Consider the following 27523-nt stretch of genomic DNA (forward strand, 5'->3'; position numbering starts at 1 on the left):
TCAAGAGCATCTAAAAAACCAGGCAAATGTGAGTATTAGTAACACTTAGCGAAACTATCTCAGTTACAAGTCCCTGGCAGAAGCAAAGAACATTTCTATCAAAAATGCATTATAAGGATGCAAGCCGCCTGTGAAAAAATTTTGTGACTATAGAGTACAATATCTAATGTAAACTATTATTTTGAGATAGCATGTCATAGTGGAAAGAACACTAGATTAGAAATTTTAAAAATGTGTTAAAATTACAACTCATCTACTTATGAGCTATTTGATCTTGATTAAGTTATTAAGTTATTTACTTCTCTGAGTCTCAGTTTCCCTCATCTATAAAATTGGAATAATAATACATGTAACAAGCTGGTTCTCACAGGGCTACTGAATGAAATATTGTATGTTAAACTGTGATGTAAAGTACTAAATAAGTATATGTTATTATGAACAAAAAGACTGAACCTCTGAGTACAATCCTAAAAATGTTTAGAACCATGATTAAAAAAAATTTTTTTTTAAATCTTATAAAAACTTATGAAATTAATTAGATGGTATGAGTACAAAAGCACAAAAATATTTTCAAAAACATTCATACCTTTTGCTTATTATTTTGACTGCATATTCTTGGTTGCTTTTCCTATGTAAGCATTTTCGACAAATTGAAAAACTTCCTTCTCCCAATGGTTTGTCTTTAAGATCTAGGTCATAGTGCTGATAAAATGGAGAGTCCTAGAAACAAATCAACAATGTATAACTTAAAGAAATAACATTATATATAATACTAAAAAGTAAGACCATCTTAGAATATTGATTCATATTTGATATTCACTAAAATAAAGTTCTCAAATAGATTTTTATTTCTTTCATCCTTGTTAAAACTCATTTAAATTATATAGTCCTGTTAAATTGTTTTTAAAAGCTTAAATCAACACTTAACAGCTCTCTACAACTGTTACAGGTACAAACATAACACCTTCAATATATCACAGACTTCCTAAGAAGCAAATATTACTGTTAAAGTATTCATATCAGAATTCATTCCAACCACAAAAACTTAGCTTTAAAAAAATCTGTCTACCTTCATCATCGCACTCCTGGCAACATTTGTTACTCCTGGACGTTCAATTCCCATATGAAACTGAAGAGGATCTATGACAGCTGCATTACGTCTAAATAAGATAGAAGGAGCAACAAAAGAATATCCCTGGGGGGTGAAGAGAAGCAAAAAATAAAATAAAATAAGATGAAAGTTTAGATCTTATAGACTGAAAGTAGTAAGTTTAGGTTAACTGCTAGGATTCTAGAAGTTTTGAAGAGAAAAAAACAATTAAAATATAGGTAGCTATTATTTTATTTAAGGTTGAAGATACATTTTTGTTAGAAATCAAAAGGTAGTTAGATTCTTTTTAGAAGAAAAATATGCCACCTTCTGGTATTGTTAAATTAGTTTAAAATTAAGAAATTTAAAAAAATATTTTGTCATCTCAAAAAAAAACCCCCCCAAAACAATCCCTAACTTCAGTTCTTTCTCATTGGTGACAAAAGCACACATTTCAAAGTGGCTACATTCCAAAGAAACATATAGTTGTTATTAAAAACAAGTTAAGCTGATATTACAACAAGTACTATTTTAAATTGGAAAAGTTTACAATTTGTGAAGACTTGATCCCATTACAGGATTACTTTAGCCCAGTTAAATTTAAAATCAAAGTTTCATGCAATTTACACACATAATATACCAATACAATGATATATCAATAGAACAATGATGCTTAATTATGATAATTAATTACACTATTATTATGATTAGTTATATTAAATATTATCATATATAACCACTGATTATATATAATTAATATCTAATATATTATAAGATTACTAATATATTTATTTTTACTTGTATTTGTAATCCATTATTTAAAGAAACAAAGTCTATTAACCAGAATGTCAAATCTCAAAGTATACTAGAGATCCTTTTTAAATTGCAAAATCTTTTTTTAAATGCTTGACAAGTGGAAAGTAATTAACATTATTTATTGAACTGCATAAGAAGTGAAACCTACAATTGTAATGATCAACATTTCATTCTATACAGAAGAAAATAATTCAGCATATTTTCTCTAAAAAGTTAACAAGAACTAAAAGCTATCATGTATAACTACAAATAAATGAATTCTTTTTAGATATCAAAGTTTTTTCTTTTTTGGCTAGATCTATGATTTCATCAATGTAGGGAATACCTAGGTAACTGGTAGAACAGTCTCTGCCAACACAGATTAGCCCCTTACCATCAATTTACAGTTGCCTGAGGACAGAGAGAACCGAAATGGGTTACTGAGGGCCAAAGCCTCTAAGCTGTTAGAGGTGGGACTTAAATCCAGGTCTTCTTATTTCCAAGGCAGCTCTCCATGCTGCCTCTCATATAACAATAATAAACTCTAAAAATACTTTTTGTTTAATAAAATATAACATCTAGTAAATGTAACTGATAGTTGTAGTCTTACAACACCAACACCCCCTTGCACTAAGTTATGAAACATTTAAAGAACATTTTATTAAAAGACTGTTAAAACCATGCAATGAGAAGAAAAACTAATCATCTATTTTCTAAACATATGCACATTGAATATATGAATGTATTTAGAGAGATAGGCTTTTTGAGATTACCTGAAATAGCCTTTCTGAACTTTGAGGCAGAGCTGCAGGAGAGTATGTGGGATCCATTTCTGTAAACTCTTCTGCAAAATTACTGACATCTAACTCATCCCGGATAACTGGTTTAAATGGTGCTGGCACTTTTTTGGCAGCTAAATCATCCCAATTTATTTTCTAAAGCAAAAAATAAAATTAAAATTAAGTAGCAATTAACAAAATAAGACAATAAGAAAAATTATTTTTTAACAGAATCACTAAATTTCAACTAATTGGACTAAAGGTAGGTAAGAGTTTAATTCTGACTTTTTAAAAAAATGCACATCACAGCTATCATTCAGAATGCTAATTCTGAAAGGTACCATATATTTTAGAATGCTGTGGTATCCTGCAAGGGGCAACGCAATATTGTAGTTTATAGCCAAGACAAAAGGAAAATATTCTTTCATCCAGGAGTTTCTTGAAAGTTTGAAGGCTAAAGAAAAAGTACAAAAATTTAAAATTCTCCCCAAAGAGGCATACCAGTTGCTATTCAATTGTTTTTTCTGACACAGAGTTGTGAAAAATCTTCGTCTTGTCCGTAATTTCATTCTTCATTCCCAAAAGGCACAGAGTTCTTATCTCCTCTCAATCCTCAGCCCACAACCCCTGCCCCTCAATTCTTTCCTTTTTAGAATAGAATGTATGTTCTCTGATCTTACTCCTTTTCTTTGAGTAGCTTTCTAATCATCTGACTTAGATTGTTTGGATAGAAAGTGGTATTTGGAGAAGGAAGGATTGGAGTTTCTAAATATTAAAAATATGATAACAAATAAAAACATTCCAGCTTTTCTCAACTACCCTTAACTCTATTTTCCATAGTAGCAATATTATAAAGCATATTTGGTAGCACTAGATTAAAGTTACAAACTGTTATCTTTCCTTCTTATTTACTGTCTTTCTTAGTACTTTAATAAATTAGCCTTAAGATTTTAATCTTAAAAAAAGAACAACAAACATTCCCCTCAATGTTTACTTCAGAATCTTTTTCAATGATTCTGGATATATAGTGTGAGGCAGTGACTCGTGACAAATAGTGACTATGTGACAGAAATTAATAGCATGGAGAATAATAAAAAAAATCTGAAGAACCTATATAATCCTATTCATTGCTCTATTAAATTTAATCAGTTAATACAAAGTGTTTTCCTCATGCCCTCTTGTGGAAGAAGTGGGAATAAATTTAATCACAGAATTTTCAAATCTGAAGGGACCTTAAAGATCATTCTAGTTCAACTCATTCAATTCTATAAAATATGATCTTAAGATCTAGAAAGGAAATGACTTGTCCAGGTCAACTGGCTATAGTAGATCTAGCCTCTCAGTTCAGTGCTGTTTGCACTGCTACAGTAATGATTTCCATTCAAAATGAATCATCCCCTGGGGTCCTGAATAGTTGGAGAGCATCCAGAAGGGCAGCCTGGATATTGAAGGGTTTTGAGTTCATATCCAATTAAAGGATATGAGGATGTTTTGTTTGGGGAACAAAAGATATACAAGGGGCATGAACAGTATCTTTAAGTGCTTATGGACTGTCACCTGAAAGAGTGATCAGAATCTTCCTGTTCCGGCCCAGAGGGAAGAGTTATGAGTGTTATGTAGGAATTAAAAGAAAAAAAAAGACTTCTTAACAATTATTTACACAGAAATAGAATGCGCTGCTTAGGCAGCCCAGGCAGTGCTGTGAAAAGACTAAATGGGTCTGCATTCAAGAAGCTGTTGTTTAGTCATGTCTGAGACTCTTTGTGACTCCTTAGACAATAGTATGTCAATACTGTCTTATCAGGTCTTCGTGGCAAAGCTATTGGAGTGATTTGCCATTTTCTTCTTCAGTAAACTCAGGCAAACAGAGGGTCACAAAAACTAGTAAGTGCCTGAGGCTGAATTTGAACTCCGATCTTCCTAACTCCAGGGCTAGTCCTCTGTCTACTGAGTCAACTAGCTGCCCCTGCAGTCAAGAAGACCTGAGTTCAAATCCTGCCTCAGACATCCAGCTATTAGGCTGAGTCATGCCAGGCAAATCACTAAAGTCATTTATCTCTCTCAGTTTTCTCATTTGTAAAATGAGGGGGTTGGACTTCATGGCCTCTAAGGTCTTTTCTAGCTCTAAATCTATGACTGCATAGTCATAGGCACTGATTGACCTTCTTCATTAAAAACCTTCAAAGCCTGGATATCGAATTGTCAAGAATGTCAGAGGAAATCAATCCTTTTTCAGACATAGGTTGGACTAGAAGGTTACTGAGACACCTTCCAATTCTGAAATCCTATGAATTTTACTGACTGAGGTTAATTTTTAAGCCAGACTGCTAAATTTTATCTTTGAAAAGAGAAATGGTATTGTTAATTTAAATACTAATTTTTCTAGGTATATGACATTACAGAGGTTGAAGTTACATCTCGCATTCTGAGCCTCTTTGCAAAATAAAATAATGTACTTGCATAAAAGTTGATAAAGTGATAGCAACATCTCATAAAATGAAGGTGACAAAAAAATACAAAACCCTTTTCCATTTAGAATGTATGAATAGTAATGAATATCTGGATTCAACCAATGTAGTCCAATAAGCATCATACTTTCATACAATATAAAGACAGTAGCGTCCTCAAAAGAAAATAACAATATAAATGACACAGGGAAAGGATTTTGGACAATCATTTTATAAAGTATAGTATTACACACACAGTAGACACAATTAATATTAACTGAATTCATTTCACCTGAAAGAAGGGATGCTCTTTGATTTCATCTGCATCTCGTGGGCCACAACCCAATCTTTTCTTAGGATCTTTCATCAAGAGATGCTGAATTATATCTTTAGCTAAAGCACTCATTTCTTGGGGATATGGAGGTTCACTTTTTAATATTCTCCTGTAGATAAATATTTGCTATTAAAATATAGCATCCACAGTAGATGGCTAAATTAAATATTTTCTTAAGAAAACAAAACATTAATGTTAGATAATTTATAATTGAATTAGACCTTAAAAAATTTTACTTAAAAACATGTTTAATCATGAGGTTTCTTAGATGGAAGGAAATCAAGAATGAAATTTAAGGTTTCACCCTTCAATGAAAAATTAAATACGCTTTGATCTTTCCCTTTCTATTGATTCAATCTTTGATATCAATGATTATTCCCAAGTTTCCCTATTCAATGAAAAAAATACTCATACTTTCCCTTGATGCTGCCATCCCCCCAAGCTACTGTGTTAAATCTCTCCTCTGTTGCACTTAAAAGTCTTAGAGGTGCACTTATTGGTTATCTCCATCTCCTTACCATTCACTCACTTATTCATTGAATTAAAATATATAGTAACCTAAGATACAGAATTGATCCTTTTCAATTTAAAAATATCAGGATACATCACAACTAAAATTAGTGTTTAATTTTTAAATATAAATTTAAAAAGTCAAACTATACTCATCTTCCATTAAATTTTTTAACCTGTATGCCACCACGTATCAATGTTAGCAGGAATGCAGGAGGTAGTAAAGGAAAGGGTGGCAATCAGGAACATTCTCATGTACAACTCTTCTAATACTAGAAAAGAATAATTAAAGCTTTACATATAGAGAAAATGTTTTATGGCCCATAACACTATAAAAGGGGCATGGCCTATACACAATACACAACACACACACACACACATACACACATATATATGTATACATATATATATACACAAACTTACATATATACATATACACATTTTTTTCTTTTTTTACTTACACATACACACATATATAGGCTTAGCCCCTCTTTAGCATAAAGGATTATAAAATATTTTCTCTATATGATTCATGGGCTAATGAAAATAACCCAAATGCATTATTCTGTATAACTTTAAAGGTAAAAATTAGGAATGTGGCATAATACAAAGAAGGCCTATCTCTGAATCAGATAGACTTGGTTTTGAGTCCCACCTCTAACACCAGCTGTATGACTATAGGCAAGTCACTAAACCTTTCAAGAACAAACAATTCTTTAAAACTACAAATTACAGAATGTACAGGAAATTTATAAATAGAAGAGTTCCAAATTGATGAAATTACAGGTCCAGATTAAAACAATATAAAAATTATGAAATTACATTTGAAAAGAGAGTAGGAAGGACTATTTAAAACTCCAAGGTATAATAAATAAGGCATAAAATTAGCACACAAAGTAAAAAAACAGTTGTTTAGTCTCTATGGTTAGGTGAAAAAATTCCCCTAAGTGGGTGAAAAATTCTTAATGTCTGTTAGAGAATTAAATCATATCATATAATTATTCTATCTTAATACCACAATTAGCTATTTCTAAGTAGGCACACAGTGAAACAAAACTCTACTTGCTTCAAACAAGCACTAAATTATTGAAGGAACAGCAATGGCATTACCAATTGTGACTAGATATTTCAGCAGTGCTACTCATTTGAAGGATTAGCTATAGCTCTTCTACGAGTAATAAAACTCCATTTTTAGTCAAATGTGTTTTTAAAATGAAGACCAAATCTTACTAGTATATATAAAAGATCAGCGAAGATGGTAGAATACAAAATCTGTAAATTTTTATTCTTTCCCACAACTACTCCGTAAAGATCAAGGAAGAGGACCAGATCAAGTAATAATGAAGAAATTCAAAAAGAAACCACAGTAAGTCATTTTCCAGCCTGCATGATTACAGGGAGAAAGCCAAAAACCTATGGATACTGAAGAAAGGGTTCATCCTGGAAGGCTTCTGCAGAGCTTTCAAGATGGAGTCAGTACTGAGGCTTCCAGGGTTGCACACCAGGACAAGGAATGGGGTGGTAATAGACCCAGCAACAGACTAAGTCTGAAGCTATATACCTTGTAAAGAACAGGAACATAAGCCAGCTGGGACCTTGGAGTTGGAAAATGTCTTTGTAGAGGATGTCTTAGATCTCTATTCAGGGGAAGAAGCAGAGCAGAAATAAGGGGCAGCTTGCGTGACTTTCATCACCTCTTGTCTAGATTCTTCCAATAGGCTCCTAATTGGTTTCTCTACCTCAAATCTTTCACCACTTTAGTTTATTTTACACACTGCTGCAAAAATAATTTTCTTTAAACTCAAATCTGATTATGTGATCTCCCTATTTAACCAACTACAGAGGCTTCCAATTGTCTTTGGTATCAAATATAAACTACTCTGTTTAATTTTTACAACTCTACACAATCTACTCGCAACTTATTTGTCCAGTCTCACTGGCCTTTATCCCCCCTCTAGGACTCTGGATCCAGCCAAAGTGGATTTCTTTTATTCCTTACAAATGACATCCCATCTTCTTTTATGATGCAGTACAGATATCACATTTTACTCGAAGCCTCTTCCTGAGGCAAGCTCCCTATCCATTATTCTCTCAAGTACTAGTGCATTCCCTATCAAAGTACCTATTTAACTCCTTTGTATGTATTTGCATTTATCAGCTTTATGTATTTTTATTTGTACTTATTTCTTCACTATTAGAAGGTAATCACATTGTGAGTAGGGATTATTTAATTCTTTTTATTTTCATTCCTATCCCCTAGCACAGTGCCTGGCACAATAACAGGCATTTAGCAATTACTTGCAGACTGACTGATATTTAACACGTACAACTGACTGTCCTTGGATTGGGGATATGTATTTAGCTCCCAAAACCCACAACTCTGGGCTGGGATCTGCAGATCCCAATCAGGGCAAGGAATTTAGAGCAAGCTTTCAAATTCTGTCACTGTTAACCTGCAAAGTATTTTAACTACCTGACAGGAGCAAGTGCCAGTAACAGTCCCGTGGAATTTATTTAACAAAGGAGATGGTCACTGAGCAGAGTCTTGAATGAAAATACAGGGCAACTGTGGAGGTAATGCATTCTAATCCTGCACAAATGCAAAGAAGGGGAAGACATGAAGTTAAGAAACAGCCAGTAGTTCAGTTTGCCTGAATACAGAATGGGTAAAAGGATGTAATAGGACAGAATATTATAACAGTAGACTGGAAATATATTATGGGTGGTTTTAAATGCCAAGATGATGAGTCTATATGTAGTTCTAGAAGCAATGGAGAGCCCTTTAAAATTTTGTATAGGGCAATGACATAATCAGATTTTTTGCTTCAGGAAGATTAATTTGATAGCTGTATAAGAATGAATTAGAAAGAGGTGGGACTGGAAGTAGGCAGATCAAATAAGATGCTGGTATAATAATCCAGTTAAGAGGTGAGGGTCTGAACGGAAGAGATCTTGTTGAGGTAAAACAGACCAGACCGAGCAAATGATTAGACGTGAAGGCAGGACATGGGAAGGGTCAAGAATGAATCTGATGAACCTGAGTGACTAGGAGGATAGTAGTGACCTCAAAAGAAATACGGATGTTTGGAGAAGAATCAGATTTGGGGAAGAGGATAAATCTCTTTTGAACATGAGTTTGAGATGCTGGTGGGATATTCAAGTGGAAATATACAGTAGGCAGTTGGGTGAATAGAATTCAAGAGAGACAGATTAAGGCCTGATATATAGGTTTGGGATATATCAATGTAGAGATTATAACTGAACCCATTGGAGCTGATGAAAACACCAAGGGAAAGAGTACAGGGAGAGAAGAGGGACTAGGCATTTAGGGAATTCTATCCTTAGGAAGCAGGGGATAGAAAGATCCAGGAACAGACAGGGAGGAGAACCATCAGGATACAAATTTCATAAAAGCCAAGGAAAGATAGAATACCAATCAACCAATAAACATTTACTAAGTACCTTCTACAGTACTAGGCTCTGTGCTAAGCCCTGGGAATACAAAAAGGGGTAAAAGAATTCCCTGCCCCTAATATAAGTATATAAACTCAAAGAGTTAATAATCTAACAGGTAAGACAATATGCAAACAAATTTATACAAAGTTAGATACAGGATAAATAGAAAATAATTAACAAAGAAAACATTACAATTAAGAGAGGCTGGGGAAGGCATCCTGTGCAAGCTGAGATTTTAGTTTGGAACTAAAGGAAGCCAGGGAAGTCAGTAGGCAGAGATGAGGAGGGAGAGCATTCCAGGCATTGGAGACAGCCACAGAAAGTGTCTAGGAGATGGAGTGTCTTATTTATGGAACAGTCAGGTCAGTGTCACCGGGAGGATGGTGCTGCCCTCTAAAACAAAAAAGTGCTTGGTCAGGGGCCTATAATGGTTCAATCTATGAGCTCCAGAGTAAAATTGGTTTAAGGTTTGGTCTTTGAGAAAAAGAGAGACAGAGACAGAGACAGAGAGAGAGACAGAGAGAAAGAGGGAGAGAGAGGAGAGAAAGAGAGGAAAGGCTATCCTGTGAGCTCTCCTGGCTCAGAGTGAATGTCAATAATAACTGTTTCTCTTTTGACCAGCAACACTGAGGGTCTTCCATTCCCAGTTTGATTTTTTTTTTTTTTAATTAAAGGGAACATCCCTTGACTCACTTCTTTAAGAGGCCTATTCACTGAATGGGTGTAACCTCACTCAGTCTGTCTGCCTGTGTTCGTCCTTCATTTTTGAAGAAAACCATGACATCAGAAATGATGACATGACTTGCACTTGACTTTGTTTTGAGTGAGGGAGGGCTGTGCAGGGTCACCAACCTCACTTTCTCCTCCTGAGCCATCTGGATCCAGTGACCAGATATTCATCAGGATGACTAGAGATAGCCCCACCTCACTCAAAGTGAGAACCTGAAAAGATCTTAGCCTAAAAGGGCCAGAGTCTCCCATTGCACCCTGGGTCACATCCATCTCAGGATGAAGATTCAGCAAAGGAGACAGAAGAAGTGGTCAAATGTGTATGTAGGATGAGGTGCAAGAAAGAGAACAGAGCATTAAGGAGGAAAGAATGATCAACAGTATCCAAGGTGGCAAAGAGAATGAGGATTAAGTAAAGACCACTGGATTTGGCATAAGAGATCATTAGTAACTTCAGAGAAAGCAGTTACAATGGAATGATACTTTTGGAAGTTGGATTGTAAGGGGTTAAGAAGAGAGTAGGAGGAAAGTAGAGGCATCAACTGTAGACAGACTTTTTGAGGAGTTTAGCTTTTACAAAGGGCAGAAGAAATACAGGACAAGAGTTAGGGGAAATGAAAGAATCAAATGATTTTTTTCACGATGAGGGAAACATGAGCTTGTTTGTAGGCAGTAGGGAATGAGTCAGTAGACAAGAGATTGAATATAAGTGACAGAGTAGGGATGACAGAGGGGCATACTATTAGAGAAGATGGGATGGGATATCTTGGAGGAGGGAGACACTGAAGTAAAAAAACTGTAAAAAGGTTGAGGATTATGACTGCGAAATGTGAAAGGATTTAGTTGATGAGATTACTGATAACCTGAAAGAATACTTTCAGTAAACTGGTGGTGATGGAAATCAGACTCCAAGGGGAAGAGAAGTGTGGAAGTGGGGGCAACAAAAACAGAAAATTTTTTCTAGGAGTCTGGCAGTACAAGGACTTCTGTAGAAAAGTGAGATTAAATTGGAGGCCAGTAGATTATAACAAAAAAGGATATGTAAGAGTGATACAGAAGGATGGAATAAATTGATAAGATAATGCTTTCTGTGACAATGTCAATCAAGCTATTTTGTTTAAACATATCTTTTTGCTTTTTAGGACATATGTGTAACTATTTCAAACCATAATTAGCTATTTCTCCTAAGCTTTCATAAGCATAATGCTAATTTATTTTAAAATCGGGTTCAGTGGTTGACCTAGTTCAAAGTAATCAATTTTTCAAAATTAAAATTTTAATTTGTGACTTGTAACAATATTCTGTCAAATGAATGTATGAAACCAATAAAGCTTTTTTTAATATCTGAATACAAAACAAAAAAAAAGGAAATTAGAAAATACCATTTTGGACAAAATCTCTGAAAATAAAGAGCTCTTTAAAATGTTTTATTACTTGAAAATAATTTGTTTTTCAAATAATTATTAGCAAGAAATCATCTTGACAATAATGAGATTAAAGTGAAAAAATAAAAGGCAGCTGGTCCTACTTTATTTTTATAGTCACATTTTTAACAGTAAAAACTAGAAATTAGAAAGCGTGAATTAGTGAATTAAAAGGTAAGCTCATTGTGAGTAGGGACTATTTTGTTATTTGTACTTATATTGCCAAAGCTGAACATGGTGCCTGACAGATAGTAGGTACTTAATAAACACTAAGTAACTGACTTATTGATTGAAAGAGCAGTACTTTTGAGGGTAGTAAGAAAATGAAAACAAAGGACTACCTAAACAAATTGTGGTACATGAAGAAACAATGGCAACTCTCAACAGACTATAAATTGTAGGGTAGGTGCCAATTTGTATTGGGAGAGGGAGCTTCTTGGCTGGAAATTCCCATTACCAATGAAATTTCAGGTTAAAATAAAGAATGCTGAATATGAAGAATTCAGAGAGGTGCGGAAAAATATGAACTGATGAAAAGCAAAATGTGCCGAACTGAGAAATAAACATACATAATGACTACAATAATGTAAATGGGAATTTAAAACAAACAAAAAGAAATAGAATATTGTACAATTACAATGACCAAATGACTCTCCCGCATCATACTGGGGTGAAACATGAGTGTGAAACACTGTGTATGCCATCAGATTTAGTTGTGGTGTTGGTTAGCTTTGATAAAACTGCTTTCTTTTTCTTTTTTTAATTCTTTGTGAAATGGGTAGGACAGGAAGGAGGGATAAATTTGGAAATGAAGTTGATATAAAAAGAAAAAATATTTTAAAAAAAATTAGTAAGAAAAACAGTAATAATATTGATTACTTCAAATTCTGCAATTTTATTATATGTGTTCATATAACATTTATGTATCTATCTTTAAATAGAAATTCTTGATATAAATTTATTTTAGTGATTAAAGACGTATAAAAATATTTAACACACACATATATACTGCATACACAATTTTGTGAGTTTCTAGAAATTTAATATACTAGCTAAAGAAATTTGTTCTTGGAGTCACCAAGACCTGCCTTGAAGGCCAACATCTGACCAATACTAGTTATGTAAGCATAGGCAAGTCACTAAACCTCTTGGTATACATGAACCTCTGTAAGATTATAAGTTAAAGATGAATGGCTTATTTGCATTGGTGAAAGGAGTTTTCATTATTTTGAATACTCACCCAGGATGGGAGGAATATATAATTTTAGTGGTTCATGGTAGAGAATTTATATTTTTCAGTATGCTTTAAATTGGTAAAACTTTACAATGAGAGTGATTATCTGGAGAGCAAAATTTATGTTCTTAGCTATTCTTATAAACTGCAACAAAAAATCTAGAACAGATCTTTTAAAATGGTATAAAAAAGAATTGCTAAATATATTATACAATGGATACCTGATTAAAGCATCAAAGTATCTCATTTAATTTCATGATCTTCTCTAGCTTTCAGAGACTGGATAATCCAATTTAGATAACAGGAAGCTTATCCAATATTTTCAAATAGAAATTAAGCCTACTTTTAGCAAAAAACATTTTTGAAGCCAGAAATAATTGGCATGCTTGTTCCTAACCCCAATTTCTCATTTTCTCAGCCTCATTCACCTGACTATTACTCTTTCTGTGTCTCACTCCAGCCCTTCCCAACCATTCCACTGTGTGTCCTTTGGAACTTCTATTCCACAATTAACTATTAGCGTACAATTTTAATAGCTTAAAATCGCACTAAGGAGGAGCCAAGATAGCGGATATACATATACTAGCTCCAAACCCACAGCCCAAAAAATACCTTTGAAGAAGAACTCCCAATAAGTTGTGGAGCAGCAGAAGCCACAGAACAATGGAGCAGAGGAGATTTCTGTTCCAGAGAGACCTGAAAAACTGACCTGAAAGGTCTGTCACGCACCGGACCCAGAGCAGAGCCCAGCCCTGCCTTGGCCCTGTGGCAACGAGGGGAGCAGATCCAAGCAGGCTTCAGGGACGGAATTTCCAGCGGCTGCGCAGGTCCCTTCACCCATGGGTGCTAAAGGTCAGTGAGAGAGACTTTTTGGCTCGCCAAGAGGGGAGCGGGGAGTCCCCATAACTCAGGCCCAATCAGTAGGCAGCAGCAGACAAGGGCTCCCAAAGCAGGCAGGAGTGCGGATCCATTGTTGAAGGTCTCTGCATAAACCCCCTGAGGGAACTGAGCCCCATGCAGTGGCCCTGCCCCAACCTGAGCACCTAAACTTAATCTCACACTGAACAGCAGCCCTGCCCCGCCCAAAGCCCTGAGGCTCGGAAGCAGCATTTGAATCTCAGACCCCAAGTGCTAGCTGGGCAGATCTGGAGGCAAGGTGGGTGTGAAGAGGAAGCTCAGAAGTCAAGTCACTGGCTGGGAAAATGCCCAGAAAAGGGAAAAAAAAAAAAGACCATAGAAGGTTACTTTCTTGGCGAACAGATATCTCCTCCCTTCCTTTCTGATGAGGAAGAACAATGCTTACCATCAGGGAAAGACACAGAAGTCAAGGCTTCTATATCCCAAACATCCAGAATAAATATTCAATGGGCTCAGGCCATGGAACAGCTCAAAAAGGATTTTGAAAATCAAGTTAGAGAGGTGGAGGAAAAACTGGGAAGAGAAATGAGAGAGATGCAAGAAAAGCATGAAAAGCAGGTCATCACCTTGCTAAAGGAGACCAAAAAAAATGCTGAAGAAAATAACACCTTGAAAAATAGGCTAACTCAATTGGCAAAAGAGGTTCAAAAGACCAATGAGGAGAAGAATGCTTTAAAAAGCAGAATGAGCCAAATGAAAAAGGAGGTTCAAAAGCTCACTGAAGAAAGTAGTTCTCTCAAAATTAGAATGGAACGGATGAATGCTAATGACTTTATGAGAAACCAAGAAATCACAAAACAAAACCAAAAGAATGAAAAAATGGAAGAGAATGTGACATATCTCATTGGAAAAACAACTGACCTGGAAAATAGATCCAGGAAAGACAATTTAAAAATTATGGGACTACCTGAAAGCCATGACCAAAAAAAGAGCCTAGACATCATCTTTCATGAAATTATCGAGGAAAACTGCCCTGATATTCTAGAATGAGAGGGCGAAATAAGTATTCAAAGAATCCACCGATCACCGCCTGAAAGAGATCCAAAAAGAGAAAGTCCTAGGAACATTGTGGCCAAATTCCAGAGTTCCCTGGTCAAGGAGAAAATACTGCAAGCAGCTAGAAAGAAACAATTCAAGTATTGTGGGAATACAATCAGGATAACACAAGATCTACAAGCTTCTACATTAAGGGATTGAAGGGCATGGAATATGATATTCCAGAAGTCAAAGGAACTAGGACTAAAACCAAGAATCACCTACCCAGCAAAACTGAGTATAATACTTCAGGGGAAAAATTGGTCTTTCAGTGAAATCAAGGACTTGCAAGCATTCTTGATGAAAAGACTAGAGCTGAAAAGAAAATTTGACTTTCAAACACAAGAATGAAGAGAAGCATGAAAAGGTAAACAGCAAAGAGAAAGTCATAAGGGACTTACTAAAGTTGAACTGTTTACATTCCTACATGAAAAGACAATATTTGTAACTTTTGAAACTTTTCAGTATCTGGGTAGTGGGTGGGATTACACACACACAGAGCACAGAGTGAATTGAATAGGATGGGATCATATCTTAAAAGAATGAAATTAAGGGGTGGGAGAGAAATATATTGGGAGGAGAAAGGGAGAAATGGAATGGGGCAAATTATCTCTCATAAAAGAGGCAAGCAAAGGACTTTTTAGTGGAGGGAAAAAGAGGGGAGGTGAGAGAAAAACATGAAGTTTACTCTCATCACATTTGACTAAAGGAAGGAATAAAATGCACACTCATTTTGGTATGAAAACCTATCTTACAATACAGGAAAGTGGGGGAGAAGGGGATAAGCAGGGTGGGGGGGATGATGGAAGGGAGGGCAATGGGAGGAGGGAGCAATTTCAAGTCAACACTCTTGGGGAGAGACAGGATCAAAAGAGAGACTAGAAGAAATGTGGGGCAGGATAGGATGGTGGGAAATATTGTTAGTCTTACACAACATGACTATTATGGAAGTCATTTGCAAAACTACACAGATATGGCCTATATTGAATTGCTTGCCTTCCCAAAGGGAATGGGTGGGGAGGGAGGGATGAAAAGAAGTTGGAACTCAAAGTTTTAGAAACAACTGTCAAATATTGTTCTTGTATGCAACTAGGAAATAAGAAATACAGGTAATGGGGTATAGAAAGTTATCTGGCCCTACAGGACAAAAGAGAAGATGGGGACAAGGGAAGGGAGGGATGATAGAAGAGAGGGCAGATTGGTGACAGGGGCAATTAGAATGCTCGATGTTTTGGGGTGGGGGGAGGGGACAAATGGGGAGAAAATTTGGAACCCAAAATTTTGTGAAAATGAATTTTAAAAGTTAAGTAAATTAATTAAAAAAAAAAACCCGCACTAAAGTTTTTGGGATACTACATTTATGACCAAAACTGTCCTGTTTAATACCCTGAGTCATTCTTATGTAAAAGTTGAGTTTCTGTTTATATCTCTTTCTTCTCATGTTTATATTATTACATTTTTAAAAAATATATACATTTAATTAGGGGTGGTATGGCAAAATAGAGAGCTGGCCTCAGAGAAGTCCCTTGGTGTAATCCTGAGCAAATCATTCAGTGTCCCAGACAGCTCTCCAAGACTAGAAATTTGTGAAACAGTTACCAATTAGCATTGTTAAATTAAGTTTCGCATCAGAATTTTCTTATAGAAATGGAAACATAAATTAATTCAAAGATAAAAAATGAAACCCTCAAAACATTTACTATAATGATGGAATTAATCTGGGTTGTGAATTCTATCATCAATATTGTTTAATAAGCAATATAAATATGAATATATTTGATACTAACAATGCATATCTACTAAATTGCAATGAGATTTTTGTGTTTCTTTAGGAGATTATTAGTTGTTAAAGTTAGGCATTATAAAAGTAAATAAGAAGGATATTCAACTATAAAATTCTTAAAAATTTGAGTTTTTGGCATTATTCAAAGGAAATGTAGTATAAAAATAATTTTAAAACTATTCATGTTATGTTTCCATAACTTAAAGATAACATGTTAAATTGAAATAAATCTTCATCTTGTTTTCTCAATTTTTGCGGGGAGAGTGGGTGAAGCAAGCAGGCTTAAGAGACTTGTTCAGGGTCACACAGCTCCTGAGTATCAAGTATATGAGGCTAAATTTGAACTCAGGTCCTCCTGACTCCAGGCTGGTTGCTCTTTCCACTATGCCACCTACCTGCCCCCATCACATAATTTAATGAACATAAAATAAATTTATTTAAAGGAGAGAACTTCAATTTAGTGCTAATTCTGCAATTAAGATTTAAGACTTGTAATTTCTAGCAGTAATACTCATATAAAAATAAGGTCACATTCACACTTTTTTAAAATGAGAAAGGAAATCCTTTAAAATGCATTTTCTTTCAAATCTTATTACCTTTGGCAGGTCCAAAGATATGTAAATCACTTTGATTTTTGGAGCTTGAAGGAAATATGATAAAAAGGTAAATGCTAAAGAGCAAAAGGTCATATTCTGCTGGCCATTCACAGATAATGAGACAACAGATGCTCATACAGCATGGGCTGGGTAGGCAGGCCCACAACAGGATAAGCATTACCACTTGTACTTGTCTTGAAAGTGCTGGAAACACCCCAGGCCTATTACATATGTTGGACTATGAGTGATTCCTTAGCTCCAACTTCACTGGCCTCATGTGAAGCATTTTCTTCCAGATTATGTCACTTTTAGAAATGGTAGATCTTTTTTTCCATTTAAAACAAGAACAATTCTCTGAATATTAACTATCTTTGGCCACAAAAATGTTTTTGGCATGCCACAAAATTCTGTACAATGCCCTGAGATTTTAAATTTAACTTTGGGACTCTCTGAATAGAAAAATAAAACCCTTAATTTGATATATCTACAGCACACAGTTATATTTCCATATTAAACCAAGTTATATCCCTGATCATACTAAAATCATACTTGAATATATGCAGCATATGATGAAGGAAAACAGAGCAAAACTGATTGGCAACAATATCTAGTCATAATACTTATATTTTAAGAAATAAGAGTAATGATTTCATTAATAAGACTATACGTTAATGTCAGTTTGTCATTCTAGATTGTACAAATTCAAATTACAAGATTAGTTTTTAAAACACACTGACAATGCTGCAATTTTTAGGCTACTAGACTCTTTCATTGCAGAACCTTAAAATCTGGTTTTTGCACAATTAATAATAAAGTTCTTTAGATAGCAAGAAAGGAACCATATACATTTTATCTGAGATTTAAATTTTAATTTCTATATTATTTGTTTCTCTTTGTAAATCAATTCTGTCTTTCTAAGTCAAAATCACTAACATATTTCTTTCTAAATGCAATGGTGAAAACTAAATGGAAATTCTCCAAATAAGCTTTTCCAACAAACCTGAAATTAAGATCTATGTTTTAATCTGCTTCCTGTGGCACTTTAATCAGTTTCAATGAAAAACAACACATTTATTTTATAATACTTACCTAGATATTTCAGCTTGGGAATTTTTCTCTCCATCAACAGTAAATGGAGATGCTCCAGTTAACAATTCATACATAAGAACCCCTAAACTCCACCAGTCAACTGCCTATAAAACAATAATCATTGCATTTTATAGAATTATTAACAAATAAGGTTAAAAAAGACATCATTATTTCCATAATGAAAATTCAATAACTTTAGTAAATATTTTACCACAAAGTTTTGTACTATTTCTATACACATATATGTATGTGTATAGACTAAAAATTAAGGAAGACAATTACCAAATGTAAAAAAAAACTAGAGAACTACTACCAAGGTAATTTATTTTCCACAAAAATTAGGCAGCTAATTAGGTAATTAGGTAAAAATAACAATATAATTAATAGCTTCATTTGCTCTCCCTAGTTAATTCTAGGACTCATGTCTTTGAAGAATTTATAGTAATTATCAACTAGTGACATAATAATATGAAAGTTTCATTTGTCAGCATACCCTTAAATTCAAGCACAAAATATTCCCGCAAAATGAAGTCTCTTAATTAGATCAACCAAAGTGGGAGAAAATTCATGTTGAGGAATATTGTTATCATTCTCAGGGTTTTTGAGCTTGGTACATAGTATGTGCTTAATAAATACTTGTTATTGATTCTGAAACTTCCTAAATCAGTTTTTCTTTTAAAAAGTGTTTCAAATATACTTCAGAATCTTTAAGGAGGAGAATCATACATTTAGATTTGACATACATCTGACTAATCTGAATATGGGTTGTACCTTTCCTCTATATCTAGAATGTACAAGCACTAGAATAAGATTGATAATCGTGTTATTTTTCTGCCTACATACTGTTTTTCTTTCAGAGAGATATAATTTTAGGGGTTTGGTTTATATTTAGGGATGGTCTATATTCAGACTAAATTTATAAATAATGTTATATGATTGAAAACATGGGAAAGTGCACATTTCTTTTTAAAATGCTATTTATAACGAAAATTATTTCTATTGAAAAATCAGATTAGTTAGCATTTACCCTAGAAGACAAAGCTCAAGCAAACTGTAGCAGTAAGCTCCCTGATACATCTAGGGTGGACTGGTGCACAGGTCCTTAGATCTGCTTTTCTAAAAGGAAAGCAACTTCTCAGAGGTCAACAATCTTCTTTAATTACACTTACCAACAAGGAAAATACAAGTGGAGAAATAAAGACCAAGAGACAGGGCTTCTAACTGTCTGGCCATAAGCAATATATCACAGATCAACAGACAGATCCAACTATCTGACCATTACATACATACACAGAGAAAGAAGTACCAACATCTGGGTTTTCAAAGTGAGGGGGAGGCTCCTTAATGGCTACCCAGAGTCTCATCTGGCACATGATCCTTCTTCCAAAGAGCAAACCCCCCAAAGCAAAACTTCACCTCAGAGCATATGTATACTTTTCAGGGCTGGAGGGTATCACAACCCTCCTCACCCAGTGCCATATTAATTAGCAAAAGGTATAGGCCTTCCTAAAAAACAAACCTCCCCTAATCAAGCTTCCCTTAATGGGCTTCACCTGAGGTTTATTAATGGGTGGGAAGATCTTTATATTATACCAACATGAGATTTTAAATTGAATTCTAGCCTTTAAAAAAAACTGCACTCAGATTATTCCTATTGTACCAAAATAAACTAAAATTTCAGTAGATGATTAAAAACTTACAAAATGTAAGAACTTTAAAGTACACAACAATATCACATGCAAAAGAAAAATGTGTTTATAGAACGTAAAATCCGGAAACTTTGATGTTGGAAAGATAACTGTAAATAAGCAAAAATACCTTTCATAAAACCATGACAGGTACTCAAGCAATGTCTGTTGTACTGGGAAAAACAAAACAAAACTATTAAGAGGGAATAAATCATCATTTCACTAATTTGGTCCTTAGCTGCCTCATTTTAAAAAAGAAAGGGGTTGGATTAGATAAACAGAAACACAACAGTTTGAAATACATGATTTTCTTTATCTAAACTGCTCTTTGAGCAGTGATTTTTGAGATTTTTAACCACTCATAAATTTGCATAGAAACCAAGCTCTTATACAAAATTTTTGTACAAAAGGCAAGGCACAAGAAATAGCCAAATTAATTGAGCAATTTTGGGCCTTTACTGTGACAAGAGGTAAGGAGTATCAGAGTTAGAAAGAGTGGTCATGGGTGAAAGTTCTGGCTCAGATACCTATAGCTACCATAGCTATGTGATCTCAGAAATATCTGTTTCCTCATCTAAATAAATAGGGATAATAATATTTGTAATTCACAGGGTTGTGAATTTTAACTTTAATAATTTGATGGATCAATAATCTAATCAATGCTGATACTACCTGTAATAATACCAATAGCAATCCATTTAATGCCTTCTCATCCTGTGTAATTCTTGTCTTTATTGTTCTTTACATTCTCTACTAAACATGCTGGGGAGGACAGGGTGGCTTTCTTTAGTCCTCTTAACATTGCCTGGATACCAAAGATACATGTGGGTATTAGTTATCCCTCACTCTGGCTCATGTTTTTTCCAATGATACATTTCTGATGATAATCTTTACATCAATGGTGTCAAACTCAAATACAAATGAGGCCACTAAAATTACCTATGGATTCTTATAGGGCTGCATATGGACTTAGAAAACTGCATATTAACATTACCTATGTTCTATTATATGTGTTAATTTTGCTAAATATTTTCCAGTTTGGTTCACTACTCACTACTGACTTATGGGACACAATGCAGCTCTTGGTCTTGTGCTTGACACCTTTGCTTTATACCACTTCAAGTACACAAATCTTTATTTGTAATGTGCTGCAGCCTGCCCATGTTCACCATGTGCCTCTCCATTGCCCTTAGGTAAGCATACTGTTGTTTAAAAGATGGGCCTTTTGTGAACTGGCCCAACTATTCTAGAGAGCAATTTGGAACTATGCTCAAAAGCCTACAAAATTATACATACCCTTTGAGCCAGCTTTAACACTAGTGGGTCTATATCCCAAAGAGATCAGAAAACAGAGAAAAGGACCCAAATGTATAAAAATATTTATAGTAGCTCTTTTTGTGGTGGCCAAGAATTAGAAATTGAGGGGATATCCATCAATTGGGGAATGGCTAAACAATTTGTCGTATATGAATGTAATGGAATACTATTGTTCTGTAAGAAATGATGAGTAGGTAGATTCCAGAAAAATCTGTGAAAACTTACATGAACTGACACTGAGTTAAGTAAGCAGACAGGTCACACTTGAGTGAAAGCTAATCTCATTTAGGAGACTCTGAAATTCTCCAGGACTTAATGCAAACATTACTTAATATTATCTGTAAATGGGAACATTTGGAAGACTATATCAACTATGGGGAATTTCTTTTCAACTTGAACTCGGATACCCTCCATGAGAGTAGAAAATACCTTTGGTGAGCATATACCTCCTGGCTTTATGCTTTCCCACATATTAACAAAAGGACTGGATCAAACAAAGGTTCCCATGTTGTTAAATCTTCTAAGATGGCATTTTATATATATAAAGACAATATAAAGATACGATCCGCTAAAGAAAGTAATTTAAGAAAGGCTTTTCTTTTATTATGATCATATATAAAATATTAATATGTATATAAACAGTATATAATATATTACACATAATTATATATCTAATCTTATTTTTATATATTTATGTCACAGTAATTTATAAATATACTTCTTAATTTTGTTTTCTATATTATTTTATTATTTTAAATACCTTCACTAAGGGTATCCTGGAAACAAGTATAAATGACTCACATAAATTTTGTAAAGATGGAAAAGTAGGCATAAAGTCATAAGTTATAAATATTCTCTTAACTATATTTTCTGGCAACAATACGTTTTTTCTCATGTTTTTGGTGTCCTCCTCTTTTTAAGATCCCTTATTAACCTCTTATTACTAACCCTTAAATTCTAAAACTCTATTAACCCTTAAATTGCTTTTGATTCCAGCACAGACTTCCTTTGGATATAAACTTGATTTATTTTCGTTAGAGCCACTTCTTTGTTTTTTTAGGGTATTGAGACCATTATAATTAATCCAAATGTGGTAGTTACAGTATCACTGATGGTGGAAAGATTATGAACAAAAATTTTTGCTCTTTTCCATTTTTCGTTCTTTCTATTCTCATCCTCCTTCCACTTTCATCCTTATATTTCCCTTAGCTAATTTTGATTAGGTGGGCCACTTCCCAAACATTTTAAAATTTATTTTTACTTTTGGGTGTTTTTGGAGTTTTATGATGTGACATGGCCTACAAAATGATGATCATGCACTACTATCTTATTTTATGCTGTCAACTCAGTTTAAATTCTTGGCTGTCATTTGTCTTCACTAGGCAAGGTGTTCAAGAGTTTTGGTTTGTTTTTTTTTTTGACTGAGGTGGTTTCTAGACTTTTTTGGTCTCCTCCTTGTGGCAATTAATTTACATGAGCTAAATTTCCTTAGTCTACATCAGTGTTCTTTTACTCATTTTCCAACTGTCTGCTTCAAAAATTTGTTTAAATAGGTCAGACTAGAGTTACCTCAGTTATTTACCATATCCTTGCATTTTTATTTTTCTTCTAGTTTGATATGGATTGTTATCTTCACTACAACAAATCAATGGTATGACTACATATAGAAAGCTTATGTGGAAATAACCCATAGTCATTATCTTAAGCAGTGATTTCATATCATAATAGAATCAACTTCATTTTTATGATCTTATTTGATGCTCACTAATTCTGTATACTTGCCAACTCACTTTTTGAAAAAAAAGTAATCTCTCAGATGACAGGAGGTTTCTATAAACCTTTGACACACTTTTCTATCCTATTCCTGAACGATCTTTTCTAAAGTATTTTTGCTGACTTCCCTTATATTCATCTTTGCATTAAAATCACTAGGTAGTAAAAATATTGTGATTTAATTAGAAAAATCTTATCAAATGCATTACAGAATTTTTTCTTCATTCTTTACAACAGATTTTTGACATAGATTACAATTATTTTCAAGCTGATCTTGTAGAGGTGACAAAGTGTCCCATGAAATGATGTTTCTTCTCCTTATATACAAGATAAAATTGACTAACAACTCTTCTCTTTGGTTCTCCAAGGAGAACTTGTGTTCATTCTTCTATATAAGTGCAACTTCATTGTGCCTTCTAGTTTCATATGCAGTGAGACTGTTAAAACTGATAGAACTAAGTTCCTTTAGTAGTATTTCCATTTGTTGGTCCCTGGACAAGGATCTCACATTTAGAATATCAACAGCTAAATTAATTTTTGAAGCAATCTTAAAAATGTTGATTCTTTGTACTTTTTACCCTCTTTTCAGCCATTCCATTTCTGCCATTACAGATGCACAGGAGTATGGCAAAAGAGTGGGGGTCATTTTAAATTTTATTTGTTTTCATGAATTGCCATGGTCAAAGGATTCATCACTAAGTAGCCATTTTACTGGTGATGAGCTTCTCTATAATTAGGATGCTTCTCAGAGAATGGGCATAATTTGCTGCTGAGATTGTACTCAAAGCCATTCCAGTATTAGGAAATTAAACAAAGGTTATTATGCTCTATTGGAATAACTTTCAAGAATCCAGGGGCACCTCTAAGCAGTGATGAGGCATCAGAGCAGGGTTTTGTGAAAGCACTATCCTTAAGGTATTAGATAAATTTGAATTATTATTATAATTATTTATTGCTTATTAGGAAAATCAGCTATATTTTCTCAAAAACTTCCAACTAAAGCAAATAAGTAGATTAACAAATAAGTTTTTTAGAGAATTTCTATCTGTCCAAACAGTTCCTCTGGAGAAGAGATACCTTCACAATGGCCTTCTTATTACTTTTCTTTTAGATGTAAAATGTGATCATTAGGGTCAGGTGAGGCAATTTATGGGGAAAGAAGATGCTTTATAAAAAGGTTTAGAGTGAGACTATGATGACAGGAAATAGGCATCTTAACCTAACAAGGCACCGTCATTTTAAGGGTTATATGAGATACCCAGGAATTATAATGATATGGAAAGATAAGAGAGAATGTATAAAAAAAGGTACTTGAACAGGATCAGAGATAGGCCAATGGTGTTCTATGTGTGAATTTCTTGTTCATTTATTTACTTTTTGTTACAGAAGAAGGGGGTATTATAATTTTTTGCCTGTCAAGAATATTTGTAAGAGGAAAAGCATTAAGGAAAAATTAAACGAATTTGACTAATTAAGCCTTGTTTAAAAAAAAAAAGAGAGACATTTTTCTACATATGTTCACCTCAGGAGGCTTCCATGATAATTCCAATTTAGTGCAAAATGGTGGGAGAAAGAAAAAAGGATTAGATTTCCAGAAGAACCATTAAAAAAACCTGGAGATTTTTTTATATTTAAGCTAATTTTTCACTCATGAAGATTATCAAAGTTATTATGTAGATAGTCAAATAAGTTACTTTGTCTCACACACAAAACAAAACCAGAACAAGAAACCAGGCAGGGGGGAAAATATGACTGCTTGCCTTCTTTTCTTTTTTATTTGTGACCTTTCATCTAGCAAAAGTTCACTAATAAATGAGGAGAGTAAAATCAGAAATGCCCATAATTCAAGGAGATATTTTCTTCACTATTGTTTTGTACCTCTTTGACCACAAGTTGTTAATTTTATTTTTCATAATTTTCTTGCATTTTTCAATCTATCAATGAAGATTAACTAAATATCTACTATGTGCCACGCACAGTACTAAGCGGAGAGGTAAAAAAGAGGCACAAGATAGTCCTTGACCTGAAGGCATTCACAATTTAATGAGGAGACAACAAGCAAACAAATATATACAAAGCAAGCTCTACATAGGATAAAAAGGAAATGACATGCAGAGGGAAGGCACTAGAAATAAGTGGGGTTGGACAAGACTTCCTGTAAAAGATGAGACTTTAGTTGGAACTTAAAAGAAGTCAGAGAAGTCAGTAAATGGACTTGAAGAGCAATGTCCTAGGCATGTGCAACAGTCAGAGAAAATATTCAGAGCCTAGAGATGAAATGCTCTGCTCATGGAATAGCTAGGAGGCCAGTATCACTAGACTGAAGAATACGTATTTATCAATGAGTAAAGTGTAAGAAAACTGGAAAGGTAGAAGGGGGTAGGGTTATGAAGGGCAAAAAGGATTTTGTATTTGATCCTTGTGGCAAAAGAGAATGACTGGAGTTTACTGAGTGTGTAAGGGGAGAAAAGAAGGTGACACAACTGGACCTGAGCTTTAGAAAAATCACTTTGGTGGCTGAATGGAAAATGGACTGAAGTGGAGAGAAGCTTGGCACAGGCAGACCCACCAGCATGCTACTGTAGTGGTCTAGGTGTGAGATGACAAGGGCCTGCAATAGAGTTGTAGGGATGTCAAAAGAAGAAAAAAGGGCATAATTGAGAGATCTTGCAAAGGTGAAGCTGACAGGCCTTGGAAACAGCTTAGGAATGAGAGAAAATGAGGAGTCCAGAGTGACCCTGGGGTGAAAGCCTGGAGGACTGGGACACAGCTGAAGAAGTGCTGAAGGGATTGTGAGTGGAAAAACTTTAGGAAGCCCTGCAAAGTCGTAGGGAAGGGGAAGGAGAGGGTGATTTTTGGGGAAAAGCTGTGAGTAGTTTGGAACAAGATAGGTGGATTTGAGAGTCATCGTCATAGAGATGGTAATTAAATCCATGAGAACTGATGAGATCCCCAAGTGAAGTAGCATAAAGGATGAAGAGGGCCCAGGATGGAACCCTGAAGGACACCACTAGAGGCGGTGATTTGGATGAGGATCAGCAAAGGAGACAGAGAAGGAACGTGCAGTTACACAGGTAGGAGAAGAATTTAGAGATATGGATGTCTCAAAAACCCAGAAGGAAGAAAGTATCAAGAAGGAATGATCAATAGCGTCAAAGGCCATAGAGAGGTCAAGGAGAATGAAAATACAGAAAGAGCCAATGGATTTGGCAACTATGAGATCACTGATAACTTTGGAGAGAGCAGTTTCAATTGAATAAGGTCAATAGAATAAGCAAGATCAAGGATATGACCATATTTAAAGGAATGATGGGTTATAAGGAAGAGAGAGATATGAAAAGGGGGAGGTACCTATTGAAGATGGCTTTTTTTTAAGTTTAATTGATTTATTCAATTTATGAGATGTGATTAGTAGAAAAGCAACCCTTGTTATCTTTCTAAAAGATATTAACAACCAAGCAGCTTAAATATTGTGATTGGTTATGCTCTGATGGAGAATTTCACGGCAGGGAGCTATAGCAGGTTATAGTTAATCCACCCCCCAAAAAGTACAAAAAAAATTACTTTCTAGTAGAGAGGTTCAAGATGAATTGTTGCCAAATGGTAGGATTTTATCAGGTATGCTGGACAGTTCATTTACTCTTATGCTTAGAATAATTACCTATGTTTCTATTCTAACCTTTTGGACAGTGTCTTATGAGATTGTACATCTTGGATTTAAGACATGTGGGGGTATAAGACAAATGAAGCAGTAGAGTCAGAGATGATGAGAACTTTTTATTTTTAAGACTATAAACAATCAGAGGATGAAGAAACTGAAAGGAATGGAGGAATCATTTAACACATCTTCCTAACTTGAACTAATAACTGAAAATACTATGTCTTGGTATGTTGTTCAAACTATATGTGCTAAATGCTTATTGGATACAGACAATATCTACTTATACAACTTTTTCTGTCTGGAGGTGGGGATGGGGGTGAGAGGAAATGCATACCTGTTTTTAAAATACTTAGGTCATGCACATAAAAGGCAATAATTATTTTATATTAAAAAACTACTTATATAACTGGTCCACTAAACTAACAGAAATAACATAAAATTGACTATAGTTTTAAGTCTAAACCATTTCCTACCCTGTTAGTATATCTTAAGAGAAAAAAAATCATGACATAAATATCTAGTAAATTATCTCAGCAGAACCAAGCGCAGTGTTTTACACAAATCAGGTACTCTTTATTGAATAAAATCTATTATTTCCTTTCTATCATCATTGGTATACTAATTTCTCCATTTGCAAAAATATGTCTACATTTTTAGACAGGTGTAAGGATGCAGTAAAAACCGTACTCCTTTTACAGTTAGGGGATATGAGTTTTGAATACTGGCTGTAGCAACTTCCTCACTACATTATTGTAGAGAAATCAATTTGCCTCTCTCAACCTGTTTCTTCAACTGTGAAACAGATATAATTTTTGCACTCTTTACCTCACAAAATTGTGTGTGTGTGTGTGTGTGTGTGTGAAGA

General features: G+C 34.4%; 1 protein-coding gene across 7 annotated transcripts in view; it reads right to left on the minus strand.

Moving 5' to 3' along the window:
- RPS6KA5 (ribosomal protein S6 kinase A5) overlaps positions 1–27523 on the minus strand; it is a 197534-nt gene that overhangs the window by 73132 nt on the left and 96879 nt on the right. For 6 of the 7 annotated variants that reach the window (XR_011970710.1, XM_072624959.1, XM_072624958.1 and 3 more), the window contains 5 exons: positions 18220–18323; positions 5404–5554; positions 2659–2820; positions 1070–1195; positions 587–720 (listed from right to left, as the gene is read on the minus strand). Coding sequence is in view for 6 of the 7 variants with exons in the window: in XM_072624959.1 (XP_072481060.1) it covers positions 587–720; positions 1070–1195; positions 2659–2820; positions 5404–5554; positions 18220–18323 (677 nt within the window). In the remaining variant the exon portion in view is untranslated. The remainder of the gene's footprint in view (positions 1–586; positions 721–1069; positions 1196–2658; positions 2821–5403; positions 5555–18219; positions 18324–27523) is intronic. The other variant, XM_072624964.1, reaches the window with a different exon arrangement.

The sequence above is a fragment of the Notamacropus eugenii genome, chromosome 7 (assembly GCF_028372415.1).
Source record: "Notamacropus eugenii isolate mMacEug1 chromosome 7, mMacEug1.pri_v2, whole genome shotgun sequence".
NCBI classification, from domain to species: domain Eukaryota; kingdom Metazoa; phylum Chordata; class Mammalia; order Diprotodontia; family Macropodidae; genus Notamacropus; species Notamacropus eugenii.